The sequence below is a fragment of the Leucopleurus acutus genome, assembly GCF_964270905.1.
Source record: "Leucopleurus acutus genome assembly, chromosome: 2".
Classification (NCBI taxonomy): Eukaryota; Metazoa; Chordata; class Mammalia; order Artiodactyla; family Delphinidae; genus Leucopleurus; species Leucopleurus acutus.
Window position 1 is genome coordinate 61,575,661 of NC_139143.1, and position 20,788 is coordinate 61,596,448.

At 34.8% G+C, this 20,788-nt stretch overlaps 1 protein-coding gene across 4 annotated transcripts in view; it reads left to right on the plus strand.

Moving 5' to 3' along the window:
* The window catches only part of COP1 (COP1 E3 ubiquitin ligase), a 260,115-nt gene that overhangs the window by 60,286 nt on the left and 179,041 nt on the right, over positions 1-20,788 (plus strand). For 3 of the 4 annotated variants that reach the window (XM_082834458.1, XM_082834459.1, XM_082834457.1), the window contains exon 6: positions 13,425-13,493. The exons of the other annotated variant lie outside the window; for it this stretch is intronic. In XM_082834458.1, the coding sequence (XP_082690584.1) occupies positions 13,425-13,493 (69 nt within the window). The remainder of the gene's footprint in view (positions 1-13,424; positions 13,494-20,788) is intronic. 4 annotated transcript variants of the gene reach the window in all.

A 20,788-nucleotide genomic window follows, 5' to 3' on the forward strand; every position in this document is an offset into this window, starting at 1 on the left:
TCTCAACGGCAAGATCTAGCTCCACTCAACGACCAGTAAGCTACAGTGCTGGACACCCTATGCCAAAAAACTAGCAAGACAGGAACACAGCCCCACCCATTAACAGAGAGGCTGCCTAAAATCATAATAAGGTCACAGACACCCTAGAACACACCACCAGATGTGGACCTGCCCACCAGAAAGAGAAGATCCAGCCTCATCCACCAGAACACAGGCACTAGTCTCTTCCTCCAGGAAGCACAACCTACTGAACCAACCTTAGCCACTGGAGGAGGACACCAAAAACAATGGGAACTATGAACCTGCAGCCTGCGAAAAGGAGACTCCAAACACAGTAAGTTAAGCAAAATGAGAAGACAGAGAAACACACAGCAGATGAAGGAGCAAGGTAAAAACCCACCAGACCTAACAAATGAAGAGAAAATAAGCACTCTACCTGAAAAAGAATTCAGAATAATGGTAGTAAAGATGATCCAAAATCATGGAAATAGAATGGAGGAAATACAAGAAACGTTTAACAAGGACCTAGAAGAACTAAAGAGCAAACAAACAGTGATGAAGAACATAATAAATGAAATTAAAAATACTCTAGAAGGAATCAATGGCAGAATAACTGAGGCAGAAGAACGGATAAGTGACCTGGAATATAAAGTAGTGAAAATAACTACTACAGAGCTGAATAAAGAAAAAAGAATGAAAAGAATTGAGGACAGTCTCACAGACCTCTGGGAGAACATTAAATGCACCAACAATCGAATTATAGGGGTCCCAGAAGAAGAAGAGAAAAAGAAAGGGACTGAGAAAATATTTGAAGAGATTATAGTTGAAAACTTCCCTAATATGGGAAAGGAAATAGTTAATCAAGTCCAGGAAGCACAGAGAGTCCCATACAGGATAAATCCAAGGAGAAACAGGCCAAGACACATTAATCAAACTATAAAAAATTAAATACAAAGAAAAAATATTAAAAGCAGCAAGGGAAAAACAACAAACAACATACAAGGCAATCTTCATAAGGTTAACAGTTGCTATTTCAGCAGACACTCAGCAAGCCAGAAGGGAGTGGCAGGACATTTTAAAGTGATGAAAGAGAAAAACCTACAACCAAGATTTCTCTACCCAGCAAGGATCTCATTCTGATTTCACGGAGAAATTAAAACCTTTGCAGACAAGCAAAAGTTAAGAAAACTCATTACCACCAAACCAGCTTTAAAACAAATGCTAAAGGAACTTCTCTAGGCAGGAAACACAAGAGAAGGAAAAGACGTACAATAACAAACCCAAAACAATTAAGAAAATGGTAATAGAAACATATATATTGATAATTACCTTAAATGTAGATGGATTAAATGATCCAACCAAAAAACATAGACTGGCTGAATGGATACAAAAAAAAGACCCATATATATGCTGTCTACCAGAGGCCCACTTCAGACCTAGGGACACATACAGACTGAAGTGAGGGGATGGAAAAAGATATTCCATGCAAATGGAAATCAAAAGAAAGCTGGATTAGCAATCCTCATATCAGACAAAATAGACTTTAAAACAGAGACTATTAGAAGAGACAAAGAAGGACACTACATAATGAGCAAGGGATCGATCCAAGAAGAAGATATAACAATTGTAAATATTTATGCACCCAACATAGGAGCACCTCAATACATAAGGCAAATGCTAACAGCCATAAAAGGGGAAATCGACAGTAACACATTCATAGTAGGGGACTTTAACACCCCACTTTCATCAATGGACAGATCATCCAAAATGAAAATAAACAAGGAAACATAATCTTTAAATGATACATTAAACAAGATGGACTTAATTGAAATTTATAGGACATTCCATCCAAAAGCAACAGAATACACTTTCTTCTCAAGTGCTCATGAAACATTCTCCAGGATAAATCATATCTTGGGTCACAAATCAAGCCTTGGTAAATGTAAGAAAATTGAAGTTGTATCCAGTATCTTTTCTGACCACAACGCTATGAGACTGGATATCAATTACAGGAAAAAATCTGTAAAACGTGCAAACACGTGGAGGCTAAACAATACACTACTTAATAACGAAGAGATCACTGAATAAATCAAAGAGGAAATCAAAAAATACCTAGAAACAAATGACAATGAAATCACAGTGACTCAAAACCTATGGGATGCAGCAAAAACAGTTCTAAGAGGGAAGTTTATAGCAATACAATCCTACCTTAAACAAGAAACATCTCAAATAAACAACCTAACCTTATAGCTAAAGAAATTAGAGAAAGAAGAACAAAAAAAGCCCCAATGTTAGCAGAGGGAAATAAATCATAAAGATCAGATTAGAAATAAATGAAAAAGAAATGAAGGAAACAATAGCAAAGATCAAAAAAACTAAAAGCTGGTTCTTTGAGAAGATAAACAAAATTGATAAACCATTAGCCAGACTCATCAAGAAAAAAAGGGAGAAGACTCAAATGAATAGAATTAGAAATGAAAACGGAGAAGTAACAACTGACACTGCAGGAATACAAAGGATCATGAGAGATTACTACAAGCAGCTGTATGCCAATAAAATGGACAACCTGGAAGAAATGGACAAATCCTTAGAAATGCACAACCTTCTGAGAATGAACCAGGAAGAAATAGAAAATATGAACAGACCAGTCATAAGCACGGAAATTGAAACTGTGATTAAAAATCTTCCAACAAACGAAAGCCCAGGACCAGATGGCTTCACAGGCGAATTCTATCAAACATTTAGAGAAAAGCTAACACTTATACTTCTCAAATTCTTCCAAAATATAGCAGAGGGAGAAACACTCTCAAACTCATTCTACAAGGCCACCATCACTCTGACACGAAAACCAGACACAGATGTCACAAACAAAAGTACAGGCCAATATCACTGTTGAACATACATGCAAAATCCTCAAGAAAATACTAGCAAACAGAATCCAACAGCACATTAAAAGGATCATACACCATGGTCAAGTGGGGTTTATCCCAGGAATGCCAGGATTCTTCAATATACGCAAATTACTCAATGTGATACACCATATTAACAAATTGAAGGAGAAAAATCATATGATCATCTCAGTAGATGCAGAGAAAGGTTTTGACAGAATTCAACACCCGTTTATGATAAAAACCCTCCGGAAAGTGGGCATAGAGAGGACTTACCTCAACATAATAAAGGCCATATATGACAAACCCACAGCCAACATCGTCCTCAATGGTGAAAAACTGAAACCATTTCCACTAAGATCAGGAATAAGACAAGGTTGCCTACTCTCACCACTGTTATTCAACATAGTTTTGGAAGTCTTAGCCACAGCAATCAGTGAAGAAAACGAAATAAAAGGAGTCAAAATCGGAAAAGAAGAAGTAAAGCTGTCACTGTGTGCAGATGACATGATACTATACATAGAGAATCCTAAAGATGCTACCAGAAAACTACTGGAGCTAATCAATGAATTTGGTAAAGTAAGAGGATGCAAAATTAATGCACAGAAATCTCTTGCATTCCTGTGCAGTAATGATGAGAAATCTGAAAGTGAAATTAAGAAAACACTCCCATTTACCATTGCAACAAAAAGAATAAAATACCTAGGAATAAACCTACCTAAGGAGACAAAAGACCTGTATGCAGAAAATTATAAGACACTGATGAAAGAAATTAAAGATGATACAAATAGGTGGCGAGGTATACCATGTTTGTGGACTGGAAGAATCAACATTGTGAAAATGACTATACTACCCAAAGGAATCTACACCTTCAGTGCAATCCCTATCAAATTACCAATGGCATTTTTCACAGAACTAGAGCAAAAAATTTCACAATTTGTATGGAAACACAAAAGACCCCGAATTGCCAAAGCAGTCTTTAGAAAGAAAAATGGAGCTGGAGGAATCAGGCTCCTGGACTTCAGACTATACCTCAAAGCTACAGTAATCAAGACAGTATGGTACTGGCACAAAAACAGAAATATAGATCAATGGAACAGGATAGAGAGCCCAGAGATAAACCCATGCACATATGGTCACCTTACCTTTGATAAAGGAGGCAGGAATATACAATGGAGCAAGGACATCCTCTTCAATAAGTGGTGCTGGGAAAACTGGGTAGCTACATGTAAAAGAATGGAATTAGAACACTCCCTAAAACCATACACAAAAGTAAACTCAAAATGGATTAAAGATCTAAATGTACGGCCAGAGAGACACTATCAAACTCCTAGAGGAAAACATAGGCAGAACACTTTATGACATAAATCACAGCAAGATCCTTTTTGACCCACCTCCTAGAGAAATGGAGTTAAAAACAAAAATAAACAAATGGGACCTAATGAAACTTCAAAGCTTTTGCACAACAAAGGAAACCATAAACGAGGTGAAAAGACAACCCTCGGAATGGGAGAATATATTTGTAAATGAAGCAGCTGACAAAGGATTAATCTCCAAAATTTACAAGAAGCTCATGCAGCTCAATATCAAAAAACCAAACAACTGAATCCAAAAATGCGCAGCAGATGTTAATAGACATTTGTCCAAAGAATATGTACAGATTGCCAACAAACACATGAAAGAAGCTCAACATCATTAATCATTAGAGAAATGCAAATCAAAACTACAATGAGATATCATCTCACACTGGTCAGAATGGCCATCATCAAAAAAATGTACAAACAATAAATGCTGGAGAGGGTGTAGAGAAAGGGGAACCCTCTTGCACTGTTGGTGGGAATGTAAATTGATACAGCCAGTATGGAGAACTGTATGGAGGTTCCTTAAAAAGGTAAAAATAGAACTACCGTATTACCCAGCAATCACACTTCTGGGTATATACCCTGAGAAAACCATGATTCAAGAAAGAGTCATGTACCACAATGTTCATTGCAGCTCTATTTAGAATATCCAGCATATGGAAGCAACCTAAGTGTCTATCGACAGATGAATGGATGAAGAAGATGTGGCAAATATATACAATGGAATATTACTCTGCCATATAAAGAAACGAAATTGAGTTATTTGTAGTGAGGTGGATGGACCTGGAGTCTGTCATACAGGGTGAAGTAAGTCAGGAGAAAAACCAATACTGTATGCTAACAGATATATATGGAATCTAAAAAAAAAAAAAAAAAAGGTCATGAGGAACCTAGGGGCAACACTGGAATAAAGATGCAGATGTACTAGAGAATGGACTTGAGGACACAGGGAGGGGGAAGGGTAACCTGGGACAAAATGAGAGAGTGGCATGGACATATATACACTACCAAATGTAAAACCGATAGCTAGTCGGATGTAGCCACATAGCACAGGGAGATCAGCTCGGTGACTTGTGGCCACCTAGAGGGGTGGGATAGGGAAGGTGGGAGAGAGGGAGACCCAAGAGGGAAGAGATATGGTGATATATGTATATGTATAACTGATTTACTTTGTTATAAAGCAGAAACTAACACACCATTGTAAAGCAGTTATACTCCAATAAAGATGTTAAAAAGAAAATAAAATGACAGTAAAGGGACTTTTAAAAGGCCAAAGAATGGGAGAAGAGACAATGGCAGCAATGGATGAAAAGTAATAGATTAAGACATCTGAGAAAGCTGAGCTAGCAGTGAGGAAGATCTAGGAACGAACCCTTTTTATATTGTTAAACAAAGGCCTTGGAATTGGTAGCATGAGATAGCTCATACAGCAGAGGCTGAAAACAGGATGATTTGTTGAGGATCTGATTAAGAAGCAGTTGGATTCCCTGATCCCTTCTTGTACAACTCATAGCAAATGATTCTCCCTTTTCTACATTAAGAGAACAGTAGAATTTTTTTTCCATGGTGGTGGTTAAAGAGAGACTTTCTGGGCTATTGCACCACAGGCTCACTTAAGGGTGTGTATGGGCTATTTACTGAAGATAGGTAAGTTTACATACTGAATGTGAGAGCTGTTAACCTTATTCCCCCTTTGACGTGTCAACATTAATCTTTGCATGCTTTTTTTGTCTCTGTGTTAGAATTGAGGAAGTACAGGTATCTTAGTTTTAGAACTCAGGTCTTTTCTGTTATTTTTTGATGAGGGAGCCAGTTCAGAATCAAACTTCCTGTTATAGGTATTATAGCATTTTTCATTATTGTTTTCCTGTTTTACTTTGCATTATTATTTTACTTGATGAATATTTCTAACATACAGAAAAGTACAGAAAATAATGAGACTCTTGACTTATCTTGCAGTTTTAATAAATTGTAACACTTTACCATATTTGTCTTAGGTCTGCCTTTTGAGAATTAAATATTATTTTATACTTAAAACCCTCTCATCTCATTCCATTCTCCCAGAGTAACCACCATATGAAGTTGGGAAGGATCCTTCTCAAGCGTGTATAAGCTTTTTTTAAACATATACTTGTATCTACAACTGTATATAAAGTATTGTTTGTATAATTTAGAATTTTATATAAAGAGTTTCAAACTGTAGTTATCTTTTTGACCTATGCCTTTTTGTTTACTTTTTGAGGTTCCTGCTGATAAATGTAGATCTAGTTTAATTATTTTAACTTCTCTGTAGTAATCCATTGCATGAACATTTCTATTCCCCTGTTGATGGACATTTAAGTTGCTCTGAATTCATAATTGTGAGTGTCAGTACTGCATTTAGTATTGTTATTCATGTCTCCTTGTGCTCATATATATATACTTAGTGATTTAAGGAGTGGAATTGCTTTTCATAGGGTTTGAATGCCCATTTTAACCATATTAAATATTGCCATATTGCTCTTCTGTGGGTTTGTACCATATCGACACTTGGTATTGTTTTTTAGTTTCTGCCAGTCTGATAGTTGTCAGATGCTTGTGTTTGTGTGTGTGTATGTGTGTGTTTTGTTTTGTCATTTTGTATTTTTTGTATTTCTGTGATTACTAGCAAAGAGAGTTTCTTCATTTGTTTGTTTATCTTGGTTTCTTATTTGATGAATTGCCTATTCATAGCCTATAACCATTTTCCTAATAGATTGTTTCTTTCTTCTTATTGATTTGTTAGAAGTATGTTTGTGTGTGTGTGTGTGTGTGTGTGTGTGTGTGTGTGTGTGTGTGTATGTGTATTTTGGATATTGCTACTTTGCCAAATGCTATTTTGGTAATTGAGTTCTAGTTGTATTGTGAGACTGATTTATATGATTTTAGATTGAGTATTTTTCATGATTTCATTTATTTGTCTCATTGGCTTGTCAGATAGAACATTTTGTTTGGTTTCTTAGTGGTTGCTTTTGGGATTTTAATATAATTGCTATTACATTGTACTTTTGAGTAATATTATCCTACTTCATCAGTATTATAAGAACCTTACAACAGTATACTTCTATTTCTTCTCTCTCAGCCTTTGTACTATTTTTTGTCAAATGTTTTACTTCTATATATGTTATAACCATCCCCCCATAAATCATTATTAATTTTGGTTTAAACAATAAATTATGTTTTTTGGAGAATTTTAAAAAGTTCTGTATATACATGTATTTATCATTTCTGGTGTACTTCATTGTCTTGTTTTCCATTCACTCTTTCATTCATTCTTTCGTGTGTGTTTTAAAAAAATATATATATATATTTATTTAGGGCTGCATTGGGTCTTCGTTGTTGCGCGTGGGCTTTCTCTAGTTGAGATGAGCGTGGGCTCCTCTTCTTTGTGGTGCATGGGCTCCTCGTTGCAATAGCTTCTCTTGTTGCAGAGTACGGGCTCTAGGCACGCAGGCTTCAGTAGTTGTGGTGCACGGGCTTAGTTGCTCTGCGGCATGTGGGATCTTCCTGGACCAGGGATTGAACCCGTGTCCCTTGCATTGGCAGGCGGATTCTTAACCACTCTGCCACCAGGGAAGTCCCCATTCATTCTTTTGAATTCCATCTGTAATTTTCCTTCCACCTGAAGGACAGCTTTTATCATTTCTTTAGTGTAGATCTGGTGATGAATCTTTCACCTTCTATATCTGAGAACGTCTTTATTTACCCTTTATGCCAGAAAGGCAGTTCCAAATGAGTATAGAATTCTAGATTTACTTTTTTTCTTTCAGTATTTTAAAGATGTTGCTCCATTGTCCATTGTCTTGCATTGTTTCAGATGAGAAGTCTTTATCCTCAGAATGAAATGTATTTCTTAGTTTAAAATGTTCTTTTTGTGGTTTTAAGTATTTTGACTTTGATATACCTTGGTATAGTTTCCCCCCCACCATGTTTCTTGTTCTTGGGGTTCTTTGAGATTCCTGGATTGGTAGGATTATAGTTTCCATAAGATTTGGAAAATTTTTGGTCATTATTTCTTAAGATATTTTTCTGTCACCTTTTCACTTTGGGAACTCCAATTACACATCTGTTAGGTTGGTTGAAGTTATACCACAGCTCACACATAAACAGTTCTGCTTATTTATGTTTTATCTTTTTCCCCTGTCTAGTTCATTTTGGATAGTTTCTATTTCTGTTGTCACATTCACTACTTTTTTCTATAATCTGTTGTCTCTCCTTAACTTGGAGAACACATATAGGTAGTTATAGTAACTTTTTTATGACTGTATTTGCTTATTTTATTATTTGTGTCATTGCTGCATCTTTTTATTGATGGATTTTTTTCGCCTTATTTTGGGCCGTATTTTCCTTATTTGCATGCTTATTAATCTTTTGATTGGATGCCAGAAATTGTACATTTTAACTTGTTTAGTGTTGCTATTTTTGTATTCCTTTACACATTTCTAAACTTCGTTCTGGCACGTAGTTAAGTATTTTCAAAACAGTTTGATTATCTTGAAGCTTGTTTTTTAAGCTTTGTTAGGTAGAGATAGAATAGATTTTTGGCAGTCTCATTGAGTGTTCTACCTGATGCCTGTGTATTTCGAGGTTTTTCTGCCTAGCTCCTGGGATAATGTATTATTTCTGGTCCTTTGTCTGAAATTCATCCATTCATATAACTAGCCTGCTGTTTTGTTGATTAAAGTAGGAATTCTATCTTTCTCATTGCATTTTAGCCAGTAACTTCAATTTGTTTGCTTTTGGTCCATTGAAATTTATTGTGATTTTTTTTTTTTTTTTTTAATGGCTCACTATATGGTCTGTTTTGTTAAATGTTCACCTTCATTTAAAAGCTGTGTTATTTGCTGTGCTTTATAAATGTAGAGTTTGTTAATATTATTCAAAAACTTATTTTCTCCTTGCTCCATCAATTATTGATTGGGGTATGTTAAAAATACAGTTTTTGATCGTTTATTTTTCATTGACTTCTATGATTTTTACTTCATGTATTTTGAAGCCCATTATTAGGTGCATACATGTTTAGGATTGTTATGTCTCCTGGATGAATCATCCCCTTTGTCACTATGAATTGTATATGTTTATTGCTGGAAATATACTTTGTTCTGGAGTCTGCTTTTATATTTTCTGTTGTTAATATAGCCTCAGTAGCTTAGTTATGACTAGAGTTTCTATGGTATATTCTTCTGTACCCTTTTACTTTTCTTCTGTTGTTTTTATATTTTAAAAATGTGTCTCTTAACTGTATGTAATTGAGTTTTTAATGCAATCTAGTAAGCTCATTAATTTAAATACTTAAGTTCATTTAAATGTAATATATAATAATTATCAATGTGGTCAGGCTTGAGGTCTACCTTGTTGGTATTTGTTTTCTGTTTTTCCATATATTCCTTATTTACCCTTTCTCCTTTCTTGCTTTCTTTAGAGATCATTTGAGTTTCCAGGGTTTCATTTTAGTATAGCATCTTCGCTGTTTTTCGCATATTGCTTATTATTGTATTTCTAGTGGTTTCTCTAAAGATTGCAAAATGCCTTTTTTACTTTGCACAGTCAACCTTGAGTTTATAGTATGCCACTTCAAGGACATTGTATTCACAGTCAACACTGAATATACAGTTGACCCTTAAACAATGCAGCTATTAGGCATGCTGACGCCTGTGAAGTTGTAAATCTGCATCTAACTTTATAATCAGCCCTCCATATCCACGGTTTATTATCCATGGATTCAACCAGCTATGGATCGTGTAGTACTGCAGTTTGTATTTATCGAAAAAAATCCATGTATAAGTGGACCCATGCAGTTCAAACGTGTGTTGTTCAAGGGTCAGCTATATACCATTTTATGGAAAGTGCAAGACCTTATAGTATTTCAGTTTACCAAGCTCCTGCCTTTTGTGATTCAAATTATATTATAAACCCCACCAGTTATTTTTGCTTTAAACAGTTAATAGTCTTTTGAAGAAATGATACAAAAAAAACCACAGAAAAGACCCTTTTAAACCAAAATATTTACCCTTTGAGATGTCTCCATTTTCTCTTGTAGATCTGAGGTACCATCTGAGTCATTTCCCTTTTGTCTGTATAATTTTCTTTACTATTTCTTGTATAGATGATAGTTTTGTTCTGTATAGAAGTCTAGTTTTTTTTTTCCTTTAACACTTTAAAGACATATTTTCATTTTCTATTTGCTCCTTTGTTTCTGATGAAATTTTCAGTCATTCTTAATCTTCTTCCCCTAGTGTATCCTTTTTAGCTGCTTTTAAATGTTCTTTTTGACATTAGTTTTCAGTTTGACTGTGATATTCCTAGCTTTCATTTAAAAAATATTCATCCTGCTTGTGTTTCACAGAACAGGAGGATCTGTTTGTTGGACATGTGAACCATTATTTATTCAACCCTGTGCTCTCTCTCCTTTTCCTTAGGATTCAAGTCATATGTTTTATTGTTTCATTTTTAAAAAATTATTTATTTATTTTATTTATTTTTGTCTGCGTTGGGTCTTCATTGGTGCACGTGGGCCTTCTCTATTTGTTGAGAGTGTGGGCTACTCTTCGTTGTGGTGTGCGTGCTCATTGTGATGGCTTCTCTTGTTGCGGAGCATGGGCTCTAGGCTCACGGGCTTCAGTAGTCATGGCACGCGGGCTCAGTAGTCGTGGCACACAGGCTTAGTTGCTCCATGGCATGTGGGATCTTCCCAGACCAGGGCTCAAACCCGTGTCTCCTGCATTGGCAGGCAGATTCTTTTTTTTTTTTTTTTGGCAGGCAGATTCTTAACCACTGTGCCACCAGGGAAGCCCTTTATTGTTTCATATTATCCCACATATTTCTGATGCTCTGTTTTTATTTTTTCTCTCTCTGAATTGGATTGAGTAATTTATATTGAACTGTCTTTGAATTCATTATTCCTTTCCTCGGCTCTGTCCATCTGTTCCTAACTTCATTCATTATTTTTTTATTTCAGACTTTTTATTCTTCATTTCTAGGTTTACACTTTGTTCTTTCAATTCTTTTCTAATTCTCCTTTTTTTCGCTCATTTTGTCCATTTTCTCAATTTTTCTTTTTTTTATACAGCAGATTCTTATTATCTGTTTTATACATATTAGTGTATATATGTCAATCCCAATCTTCCAGTTCATCCCACCAACCCCCCCTTAATTCTTTAATAATATAGAGAAATATTTTAAAGTCTTTTTTGCTCATTCCAGCAAGTGGGTCACCTGTGAATTTCATTCTTTTGCCTGTGTTTTTTTTTTTTTAATTTAATTTATTTTATTTATTTATTTTTGGCTGTGTTGCGTCTTCGTTGTGGTGCATGGGCTTCTCATTGCAGTGGCTTCTCTTGTTGTGGAGCACGGGCTCTAGGCATGTGGGCTTCAGTAGTTGTGGCATGCAGGCTCAGTAGTTGTGGCTCGCGGGCTCCAGAGCACAGGCTCAGCAGTTGTGGCACACGGGCCCAGCCACTCCGCAGCATGTTGGATCTTCCCTGATTAGGGCTCGAACCCATGTCCCCTGCATTGGCAGGTGGATTCCCAACCGCTGGGCCACCAGGGAAGTCCCATTTTGCCTGTTTTTTTCTCTTGACTTTTCCTACTTCTTTCCCTGTCTTGTAATTTTAAAGTTGTATTCAAGAGCAGTAAAGAGACTAAAGTAGTTAATACTTTCTTTCTGAATGGTCTTGTCTTTCCCTTTGTCAGGGAGCAAGGATAAGAGACTCACCTCTTTGGTCTAATCAGTAATTTAGCTGAGTTGGTGCTCAGTTGTTGCTTGAGCTAGTTTCAGTTCATTGAAAGTGAAGTTGGGAATTCTATGACAGTCCAGTGGTTAGGATTCTGTGCTTTCACTGCCGAGGGCCTGGGTTCAGTCCCTGGTCAGGGAACTAAGATCCTGCAAGCTGAAGTGGCCATGCTTTTTTGTAGTACGTACAATATCTCAGTGAGTCTTCAAATTTTGACTGGCGTATTCTTATCAATCTATAAACATATAGATTCCTGGAATCTTTTCTAGAGTAACAGAATCATATAAAATCCATCCCAGCGTCTATTTTAAAAAATGCCTCAAATAATTCTGTTGCATAGCCAGGTAAATGAAAGTTTTATTAATCTTTCTTATTGTTGTTTGTTTTAGAAATGCTCCACTGGACTTTTTTATTCTTTTAAAGTATGTATAGGAAAGTTAGAATTGTAGTTGTTCATAAACCATGTCTTATTGTTATTCCACTTTTAGCTTTTGATATTCTTTTTATGTATATTTATCAGATGTAGCTGAAATTCATTGGTTCATTGTGTACATTTTAATACTAAAAGGTATCTTTTTGTAATTTAATTTTGGACCACTAGGGAGTTCCCCTGTAATTTTATTTTTTGATAACAAAAAATGTTAAACTTATAATTACCATTTATCTATTACATCTTTGTTTCTGTTACCAATGTGTGTTATTTTACCCCCCCGCCACTTGATAATATTAAAATTTTGTTTTTAAATTTTTGAGTTTAACTGAAATCTTTCATAGAAATATATTAATTCTCACATCTGTGTGAGTAATTAATGACAAGAAATAGTAAATTAGATTTCTGAAAAGCATGAATTTCTTCCTATTTATTATGTTTCTTACTCCCCTGCAAGTTAAATTCTTATGGGGAAAGTGATTTCAGTGTTTAGAAACTACATTGGCTCCACTATGTTTTTGTTTTTTAAAAAAAAATTTTTTGGCCACACCACACAACATGTGGTATCTTATTAGTTCCCGAACCAGGAATCGAACCCCCACCCCCTGCATTGGAAGCACAGAGTCTTAACACTGTACCACCAGGGAAGTTCCTCCACTACAGTTTTTGTCTTGATGTTTTATTAGTTTGGTTGGGGAAAAGAAAGCCAGGACAGATAACAGAATTGCCATTTCCGATAAATAGTTTTTTCTGCATGGTCGATGAGAAATGTAGTTGAAAACACCCGTTTACCCGTTTTTTTCAAGTTAGTTTTAGGGGAAATGGCTTGCTTTTAAAAATGCCAGTTAGCAAGTGGAAAATGACTAAATAGAAATAAGAGACTAACTTAAGTGGATGAGTTAGGTTGCTTCATACTGATTATACTGTGGTGTTAAAGAAAACTTTGAGCTCAAAGTTATGTTTTTAAAAGAACAATTATAATTTTCTATTATAGGAATCACATGCAGCCCAACTACAGATCCTTATGGAATTCCTCAAGGTTGCAAGAAGAAATAAGAGAGAGGTATATTATTTTGTGTATTTTACATAATGTGTCATTTACTATTGTTGACTCTTCCCATTTTTTTCTCCATTTTTGTGAAGGCATTTCAGGTTAAAAATTTTATTTAAACATTTAAAAGCATTTGACTTTTCAGGAGTTTTATTTTTTTTTAAACTTTGTTATTTTAACTTCTTTTACGTTTACAACTTGATATTTTAAAAATCCCTTTCTGGAGGTGTGCTAAAAAGTTTTCTATAGGAGTGAATATAATGATGTTACCTCAAAGCTATAAAGAATAGATAATAGAATTATCAAATGGCAGCCTAACTTTCACCCTGAAAAGAAAACGTAGGAAAATTTAGATAATGAAGTCTTAAGTAGAGAGGGTTACAATTTTCCTATGATTAAAATACGTCTTGGTGGGGGGAAACAAGTACAAATATAGCTACCTATTTAGAACTTGGAAAGTGTAAGTCATGCAGGATAACTAACAGATAACTTTTTATTAATAATTTTATAACAGAATGTCCTAATTTAACATTTATAAGATTCCTCAGTCATTTCACAATAGTATAAAATGTGGGAAAATGAAAGGCAAAATCCTGTGTTCTTGGTAGCATGCTAAAATAACTTTGAAAACTGTTTTATATTTAAATTACCAACTGTTATATTTTTACTTTCAGCTGTCTAATTAGGACATTTTTACTCAAAAAAAAATAACCTTATTTGTTAGGTTCCAGGCCATCTTTATTATTATTATTATTTTTTTTTTGCGGTACACGGGCTTCTCACTGCTGTGGCCTCTCCCGTTGCGGAGCACAGGCTCCGGACGCGCAGGCTCAGCGGCCATGGCTCACGGGCCTAGCCGCTGCGAGGCATGTGGGATCTTCCCAGACCGGGGCACGAACCCGTGTCCCCTGCATCGGCAGGCGGACTCTCAACCACTGAGCCACCAGGGAAGCACCATCTTTATTATTTTTGAAAATAAAAGGATGAGGACTTGTTTTGATGAAGTACTTTAAGTGTGCATTGCCAGAACTTTACATTATCTTAGTTTGATATTTCTGCTTTTTTTGGACTATTCATGATGTCTGTTTTTAACTTTTTCTTACTTTGTTCAGATTGGATTTTTCTGTGTTATGCTAGTGTTGATAGCTAAATGTTCTTTACCTGGTTTATGATTGTATGTTTCTTTAACTTTTACTGAGGTAGCAGTTGTGATTTTAATGTTTTAGTATCTATTAAAAATTATCTTCAGTATGAATTTGAGTTTTATATATTCTTCTTGACTTTTAATTTTATTTTTTTGGTGGGTACTTTAACTTCAATTTGCATAAGAATAGCCTGAGGATCTTCTTAGAATCCAAATTCTGATTAAGAGGGTGTGTGTTTGAGCCTGATAATCTGCATTTCTAGCAAGCTGCAGATGATGATGCTGTTGGTCCGTGGACCACACTTTGAGTAACAAAGCTGAACATTTTATAGCATACGGAAACAAAATTATTAATTCAGTATGTACACTCAACCGTCTTTGCTATAGCAAATTCTTTGAAAAGTGATAATTTTTTATATTCCGTACATACCTTCTCTCCTTTAAAAACAGAATGTGAAATTGTTTTCCGGTAGTTTTATGTAGTTCTTTTCACCTTCGACTTTGAACTCATCGAGTGAGATTTGGTACATAGGAAATAACCTGATAATGAATCAATTAAGTGAACAGTCCAAACATATGGATATCTGGGGGTTAAATGAAATGGCTGATCACTGTGTATGATCTGAATTATTTAAGGTTTTCATTAGCCTCTGAGGTTTTTCATACTTCTCAAGTGTCTGTTAATGCTTGCAATATATTTAGATTTGAAATTTTCTTAGGTAAGAAGGATGCAGCATATAACTATAAAATAAACAACTATGAATGTTCTGGGATTTTTACTAGCAAGCTGACAAGTTAGTCCGCCACAGTTTCATAGATGCTGGCAGAAGACATGAGACTTCTGGGTTGGAAATAAAATCTTGACTACTCATGGCATATCTGGCAGCATCAGCTTCATGACCTGCAAGTCCCTCAGGGGCGGTTTAGAGATGGGCCTTGGTAGATTCTGCATATACAATGGATATATATTACAACCAAAGAACCGTGAACTTAGGAAACCCCAGTCTTTTAAAGGAGTCTGCTAGCAAATCTGTTCAGTCTTTGCCCTGCAGGGAGACACTATTTTATTGATCAGAAAACAAATCTGCCCCCTCTCCTGGAGGAAGTCAGTATTTCTGTCTTGCCAGGGTGTTCACCTTGAAAAGATAATTTGGAACAAAAGTTATCAAAAGATGTGCAGAAATGGGAGAGATCAGTGGAGAATGTTTCCCAACGATAGCTCTTCTTTCTTATATTAATTTGTTCTCTCTCTGATGCAGTGGCCTCCAATAGCTTCTTCTGTGATATTGCCTTTGATCACATAGCCCTTAGTATCAGTGTTCCTATATTTTTGTTATTATGTCTGGGTTAATTGTGCTTTAGAATTTTTCAACTTGAGTTTAATTTGAATCTTATAAGATCCTTGTGAATGATAGATTTTTTTTTCTCTCTTGAATCATATTTTCTTATGATAGGCAATTTAACCTAGAAACATACTGGTTCCAAGTACTTCTGGATATTGGTGCCTCTTAGTATGCAATGATTATACTGTCATTAATATATTTTGGTTTTCTTGTTTTTAGTGTATCCATAATTGAGTGATTCTGAGTATATCAGGTTTAACTACACAAGGGACTCTGAGGAGCTAGGTTAACAAAGTTTTAAAACTTTGAAAATTTGGAGCTAGGATAACAGACTTAAAAACTTACCAGTTACTTTGATTAAATTTCATTAATTTTTCTGTGATTGGAGTCAGGTACACTAGTGATTTGGAAATAGTAAACTTTAGTCTAGAAAATGTAGTTGATTAATACCTCATGATTTAGTACAGACAGAATGAAGTGAGTTGTTACTTTTTTTGCATATATTATAAAGTATATATTGTGTGTTTAATCCTCAAAGTGAATATGGTTGTTAAAGGTCTTATCTCCTGTAGTATAATTTATACTTGAACTTATTCAAGCAAAATACAGACTGACCAGGAGACAAACTACTATTTCTGATTTTCTTTTCCTAAGATTAACATTCAGACTTTGAAAATTAACTTTGTGATTTTATGCTTGACTTTTAATTGCAGTTATGATGAGTCTAAACCAAGACTCTGAATCTGCTTTTCAGATTTAACATACTTATTTGTTCCAATGTCACATCTTGCTGTTAGAATCCTACATTTAATTTTTATTTGTGATTTATTTTTTTCCTTGACTCTCCTTTGAATATTAAGAGAAAGGAATGTGCAAGGCACATAGTAGGCATTTTCATTAGTTATCTATTGCTGTGTAACAAGTTACCCTCAAATTTAATGGCTTAAAAACATCATTTAATATCTTGTGTCAGGAATCTTGGTGCAGAGTAACTGAGTGCCTTTGCTCAGGGTTTCTCACCAAGCTACGCTCCAGGTGTTGGCCAGGGCAGCAGTTATCTTAAGGTTCGACTGAGATAGGAATGCTTCCCAGTTCACTCGTTGGCTGTTGGAAAGAGATACCATATTCTTACCACATGGGCTTCTCCATAGGATAACTTACTGTGTGGCAGCTGACTTCCCTCACAGGGAGCAAGAGAGGGTTTTGAGGACAGCAGTCACATGCTTTTTGTAGATTAATCTTGAAAGTTACATCTCAACAAGTGTTCTGTTTTTTCCATTAGAAGCAAATCTTTGGGTCCAGCCTATACAAAGAGAGGGAATTACATAAGGGTGTGAATTCTGAGGTGGGAATCTTTGGAGGCTTTCTTACAGCCAGCCTACCACAGCACTTAATAAATAAATATATGTTTTTAAATGAACATGTTATTCTTTCTTCATGGTCAGATTGAACAAAAGGGCTTTAGGTTCCATGTAAAAGCCAGTCTCCTCTGTGCAAATTTGTACCAGCATTTGAACAATTGCCTTATATTTCATACGATTTAATTTTAAAATATACTTTTGGATATTTGTGGTACCTGTTTAATTCATTGTAATAGGACAGTTTTGATGAGTGTTGGTTTCCTTTTGGTTTTGTTCGGAATTTTATTTTGAATATTTGAAAGAATTGAATTTTACAATGTTTTTATATGAAATAAAGCACAGAAAAGTTCGTAAAACGAATTTACAGTTTAAAGATTCATAGTAGAGTGATCATCCGTGTGACCATCATCCTGATTAAACAATAGATTTTTGCTAGGCTTCCTGAAGCTCCCTCCCTACCCTTTCCAGATTATAGCCTTCTCCCTTGCCCATTAGGTAGTCAGTATTCTGATATTTATGGTAATCACCTCTCTGTTTTTCTTTATTGTTTTGATGCCTAAGTATTTATAAGTCTCTTCTTTTGAACTAATATAAATGCACTTCTGCATTATATAATGTTTTGTTCTTGTCTTTGGCTCAGTGCTAAGATTCATCCCCATTGTTGTATATGGCTATATTTGATTCATTTTTGTTGTTGTATAGTATTCTATTAAATGAATACACCCCATTTTTGTTGTTGATGGACTTGTGAGTTGTTTTTGGTTTTGAGCTATTTACAATGTTACTATCTTATATATGTATCCAGGTATATATTAGTATATATCTTTCTATGCTACACATGTAGAAGTGGAATTAATGAGTCATAGGATATGTACATCTTCAAATTTAATAGATAATGCCAAACAATGCCTGAGCAGTTGTATTGGTTACTCTTCCTACAGGCATTGTAGGAATGTTCCTATTGCACTATATTATTGCCAGTACTTGGTGGCAATAGACTTTTTTCAGTTTAGCAAATCTTAGGATATGTATTGCTATCTCTTTGTGGTTTTAAGTTGCATTTCCCTGAGACCAGTGAGGTTGAGTACACAGTACTATGAATTGGCCATTGGGATTTTTGTGTATGTGTGAAGTACTTGTTTAAAGCTTTGTGCATCTTTTCTATTTAGTTGATTTTCTTATTGGTTTATTGTTTATATATTCTAGATAAAAGTTCTTTGTTCTATCTATCTATCTATCTATCTCTATATCTACTTATCTATAGCAAATCTTTTACCCCTCTAATTGGGCTGCTTTTTCCATTGTCTTAATGATGTCATTTGATGAGCAGAAGTTTCTGTCTATAATAGAGTCAAATTTATTAGTCTTTTCCTGTTATAATTAGTACCTTTTATGTTAGGTAAAGAATTCTTCTCCACCTGAGGTCATGAAGACATTTTACTATATTACCTACTTGAATCTTTACCTTTTATTTTTCATACTCGCATCTATAATCTTCTTGGGAATTTTTCATATGGATGTCCAGATGTCCAAGCATCCTTAATTAAAAAGTCCATCCTTTTCCCATTGCTTTGAAATACCACATCTGTCATACATCATGTGTCCATACATGTGTGGGTCTGTTTCTAGGCTCTCTTCTGCTCCACTGGTCTGTTTGTCTATCTTTCTGGCAATACCACATTGTATTAAACACTAGAACTTTAAAGTAAGTTACTGTTCTTTTTTAGGAAAGTCTCAGCTATTCATGGCTCTTTGTATTTCTCTATAAATATTAGAACCAGCTGATACATTTCCATGGTACACCTGCTGTGATCTTTATTGGGATTACTTTGACTCAATAGATGAATTTGGGAGACTGTCTTTACAATATTGAGTCCTCTAGCCTTTGAACGTGGTATTTCTTTCTGTATGTCTAGGTCCTTAAGAATGTCCTTAAAAATTTTGATGTTTTTCAGGGGATTATTCTTACATGTCTTTATTTTAGAGTTGTTCTTAGGTCTTCAATCATTTTTATGCTATTGTAAGTGATGTCTGTGTCTTTAATTTCAGTTTCTTACTATTTGTTGCTGATATATAGAAATGCAGTTGATTTTGGCACATTTCTTTTGGTATCCAGCAACCTTGTTAAAATCATTAATTCTAATAATTTATTTGTAGATTATTTTATGTTTTCTGTGTACACATCATCATCTGCAAATAAAAACAGTTTAGTTTCTTTCTTTATGATCCTTATATCCTTTATTTATTTTTCTTGTCTTACTCTGCTGGCTAGGACATCCGGTACAATGATGAATAGAAGTGGTGATAGCGGGGCATCCTAGTCTTGGTGCTGATCTCAAAGTGAAAGCTTTCGACGTGTCACCATTAGGTATGATGTTTTCTGTAGGTTTTTGGTAGGTATTTTTTTTTTATCATTCAAGGAGCTAAGTTTCTATTCCCAGTTTCCTAAGAGGATTTTTTAAAAAAATTATAAGTGGGGGTTGAGTATTCTCAAAAATTTTTGTGCAGTTGAGATGATATTTTTTTTTCATTATGTTAAACTGGATAATTACATTGGTTTAACATTAAAAAGTCAATCAACTTTGCACCTAGGGTGACCAACTGTCCTGATTTGCCCAAGAGTATTCTAGTTTTATCATTGAATGTTCTGCATTCTAGAAACCCCACCAGGACAGTTGTTTGCCCTACTTGCCTTCCTTATTGCATCTGTATTCATTAATGAGATTGTTCTTTAATTTTTTTTTACACTGATCTTGTCCAATTTTGTTATAAAGATAGCTTTATCAAATGAGTTGGGGAATGTACCCTCTTTTTCTATTTTCTGGAAGAATCTGTATAATCTAGGATCGATGTCTTTGCTGAATGTTTAAGGATTTTGCTGGAGAAGCTATCTGGACCTGTTGTTTGCAGAAGCTTTTAAAGTATTGATTCAGTTACTGCTTATTCAGGTTTTTGTTTTAGATACCATTTTTGACATGTTATACTTTTTCTAAGCATTGTCTGTTTCATCTAAATTTTCAAATTTATTGCTATTAGCTTGGTCTTAATACTAAGTTTTCGATGTCCCCAGAGTTTTTAGTGATGTCTTTCATTCCTGACTCTGCTTATTGGTGCTGTGCATTTCTCTCTTTTTTCTTGATCAGTTCTTGCCAGGAATGTAACAATTTTGAGTTTTATCTAGGAACAAACTTTCAGTTTTATATTCTCTATTTTGTTTTCCATTTTATTAATACCCTCTTTATAATTACAGTTTCCATCCTTCTACTTTCTTTGGTTTTATTTTGTTGTTTCTTTTCTAATTTGTTAATTTGGATATACATATTAGTAGGCAGACTTTTTTCTAATATAGGCATTTGAGGCCACAATTTTTCTTTTAGTTGAATCTAAAAATTATGGTATGGCATTTTGTTTGTTATTCCTTAGTTCAAAATAGTTTGTAATTTTCATTATAGTTTTTCT